The following is a 3483-nucleotide window of genomic DNA, read 5'->3' as shown; positions in this document are numbered from 1 at the left end:
GTGGTTCAATATCATTTAACACATTTCTTCCAGAATTAACCCATAAATTCATGATTTAGTGATTACAAATTCATTAATTTATGGGTTAATTCAGGAAGAAGTGGTAATAATCGCTGAGTTTAACAGTGCAGGTGAAACACATCTAGTTCTGTCGCTTAATCCTGTTCTCTTTTAGTTTTCTCTCCGTTTAAAGCTGCTATCTGCAGTGTAATGTCCCTCAGTTAACACTCTCATTGCTGCACGCGTCTTCTGTTTCTATTTTGATCGTTTGTCGAACTGAGAATAGAGTTCATGACCTCGCGCGCACGCGTCACAGATCGGCACGCGTTTGAGAGCAGATGTTCTGTTCACACCTCTAGATCTCTCACATCTGATTAAACCAGACCAGCTAACTATCACCAACCGAACTGAATCAACACTGAACTCACCTGAGATGGACAACACACTGCTTCCAGCTTCGATAACATTCATTATTAAGCTTTATCATTATTAAGTCTCATTTTTAAAAACGTTTTGGCAACGATTTTTCTTGGTTATGCAAATTTGCATATGAGAATTACTTTTTAATGTTCTCTGAAACAACTTTAGATGAACATCCGACTAAAGCATTTCAGGAAAAAAATTGTCCCGTGAACGATGCATAAATAATGTTTGTGAGAACATCATTAAAGACCAGATAACTTTGAATGAATGTTCTTTCAACCTCGTTACCTGAACCTTAACGTTAGAATATATATGCAGAAGTTTGCATCATTGATTCTGTTATTTTACTGTTTATTATTGTGAAGCTGCTTTTTTTTTTTTTTGCCATAAACGTTTACTTTCTAATTAAACATTAAGACATGACCTGAAGTGAGAATATTTGGCTGTATACTGTAAACAATAAACACGCAAGTGAGATACACTTTTAATCATTAAACCCATTAAAAATGGTCTTCTGTAGTGTGTTTTGGGACATATTCCGTTATTAACAAGCCGCCAATTACCAGAGCAATGCACCATTACAGTTTCCATTAAAACCAACACTATTCCCATTATAACCAGTAAAAGCATTATAAATTCTGTGATGGTGTCTATTGTTTTTTCTCAGCAGGGCTGTTTTCCTCATTGGATTGAACAGAAGCAGCATTAATTAATCGGAATACATTCACATCATTTTTTTTATTTGTTATATTTCTATATTTAAGTTTCCAGAGTCCTTTGGTGAACCGTAGTTATTTTTCATTGAGAACCTTTGCTTTAGTAAATGTCGGTGGAATATTATATATTTTACCTTGCAGATCAAAATAAAGAGACTTTTACCAGTGCTGAGTATTTTCAGATAAACGCGTGTGTGGAATCAGACTCGAGCTCAGGTTTTACTGTTGTTTTTCACTGAGAGGTTTGGTCAGATGTGTGAACTGACCATGTGTTCGCGGGAGTGTGACCTCGCACCTGACGCGACGCGCGAACGCACCGTTTGGCACGAGCACGCACAGCTATATAAAGACTCCAGAGTCGAGTCTGAGCATCACTCAGATCGGAATGTACTCCTCAGCTTCTCTTTCCACGGACACGATGGAGAAACTCACTTTCACGCTCGGATTCAACTCTGAAACCAACGCGACGCGACCCTGGAGACCCTGGATCCACAAAACCAGTCACGGACGCAAAACCAACGCTTATAAGGTGCGTGAACGATCGCTGTGAGATCGTATTAAAATATCTTAAAGACAACTGTTACTGTTATGATATTAAACGATCATCTCTTCATTCCACAGCCGTATGAAAGAGCATCAGCTGATGACCAACACTCGAAAGCCGCTGTGATGACCACACACCCTGTAAAGTGAGTCAACACAAATATCTTCTAAGAACATTTCACTAACGTTCCCATTAGGTTATGAAAACGTTTTTTTTGTGGCTGTACGAACATTAAGGGAACATTACATTGTATCATTTTGAAACATTCTGTGAATGTTACTTTTGAATGCTCCCTGAAACTATAGTAACATTTAAAGAATGTTAGATGAATGTTACATTTTATCATTTTGAAGCGTTCTGGGAATGTTACTTTTAATGCAAGTAGAAACATATAAAGAACGTTAGATGAACGTTACGTTTTATCATTTTGAAACATTCTGTGAATGTTACTTTTGAATGCTCCCTGAAACTATAGTAACATGTAAAGAACGTTAGATGAACGTTACATTTGATCATTTTGAAGCGTTCTGGGAATGTTACTTTTAATGCAAGTAGAAACATGTAAAGAATGTTAGATGAACGTTACGTTTTATCATTTTGAAGCGTTCTGGGAATGTTACTTTTGATGCAAGTAGTAACATTTAAAGAACTTTAGATGAACACCCGTCTGAAACATTCCATTAACAATGTATAAATGTTTCTGTGCTAACTTTTCAAGAACATTATTAAACACCAGATAACTTTGAGCAAATGTTCTATTAATGTTGGGGAAACGTTTGCTCATAACGTTTCCGGTTATGGTTGTGTTATATCATGTTTCTCTGATCTCTAAAGCGTGGGAACTCATTGCTTGCTCATCTTGATTTCTGCAGGTTGTTCTGGCCCAAATCTCGCTGTTTCGATTATCTGTACCAGGATGCTGAGATCCTCCTGCGCAATTATCCGGTTCAGGCCACGATCTGCCTGTACGAGGACTCAGACAGCGATGATGATGATGATAGCGATGAAGAGCACGAGAAGGAACACAACTGAAGACCTTCATCACTTCATTTATAGACTCTGAATTCTGATTCACTTTATTTAGTCAATGCATGTAAATAGTTGTGAATATGTATATAAAGCTAGAAGTTTGAATGCAAATATATTTTATTTTTTAGTATTTATGATAAATTATTCTACATGCCAACTGTAACTTATTTCCTAAGAATAAATATTTTAAATTTTGAAATTTTGCTCTTTCTTTGAATCATGAGGTTGTCGAAATGTCAGCAACCTTAATTTGAGTGTTAACAGAAAATGAAATGAAAAACATGTAAACATGAAACAATATTATGAATGTGAGTCTGTCTACTGAAGCTGCATATACTCAGCTAACAATAACATGTTCTAAGAACATTCTGCTAACGTTCTCATTAAGTTATGAAAATGTTATTTCTGAAAGTTCTCTGAAAGGTCAAAACGTCCAGTTTTTAAAATGTTGTAAAAACATTTTTCTTGGTTATGCGAATGTTAAGGGAACGTTTCATTGTAACATTCTGCAAACATTACAGGAACGTTACTTTTGAATGTTCTTTGAAACAAGTAGCAACATTTTAAAAACGTTAGATGCACGTCCAACTAAAACACTTCATAAGTGTTTTTGTGTTCTAGCATTTTGAGAACGCTATTAAAGAGCTGATAACGAATGCTCTTTCAATGTTACTGGAAGAATGTTTGTTCATATCTTTGACAGAACGTTCTGAGAACATTTCTGTATCTGTGGTTATAGTAGTTTGCAAAATGACCAAATAAATGTTAAAA

General features: G+C 35.8%; 1 protein-coding gene across 1 annotated transcript; it reads left to right on the top strand.

Annotated features, from left to right (window-relative positions):
* The first annotated feature begins 1339 nt into the window (after positions 1 to 1339).
* On the top strand, positions 1340 to 2765 carry ripply2 (ripply transcriptional repressor 2). Its single transcript, XM_058774395.1, has 3 exons — positions 1340 to 1668; positions 1761 to 1828; positions 2556 to 2765. The coding sequence occupies exons 1-3, from the start codon at positions 1525 to 1527 to the stop codon at positions 2713 to 2715; spliced, it is 372 nt and encodes a 123-aa protein (XP_058630378.1). The 5' UTR covers positions 1340 to 1524; the 3' UTR covers positions 2716 to 2765.
* The last annotated feature ends 718 nt before the right edge of the window (positions 2766 to 3483 follow it).

This window comes from Onychostoma macrolepis, chromosome 04 (assembly GCF_012432095.1).
Source record: "Onychostoma macrolepis isolate SWU-2019 chromosome 04, ASM1243209v1, whole genome shotgun sequence".
NCBI lineage: Eukaryota > Metazoa > Chordata > Actinopteri > Cypriniformes > Cyprinidae > Onychostoma > Onychostoma macrolepis.
Note: the sequence above shows the minus strand (reverse complement) of the source record. Positions and strands in the feature narration are given on the sequence as shown.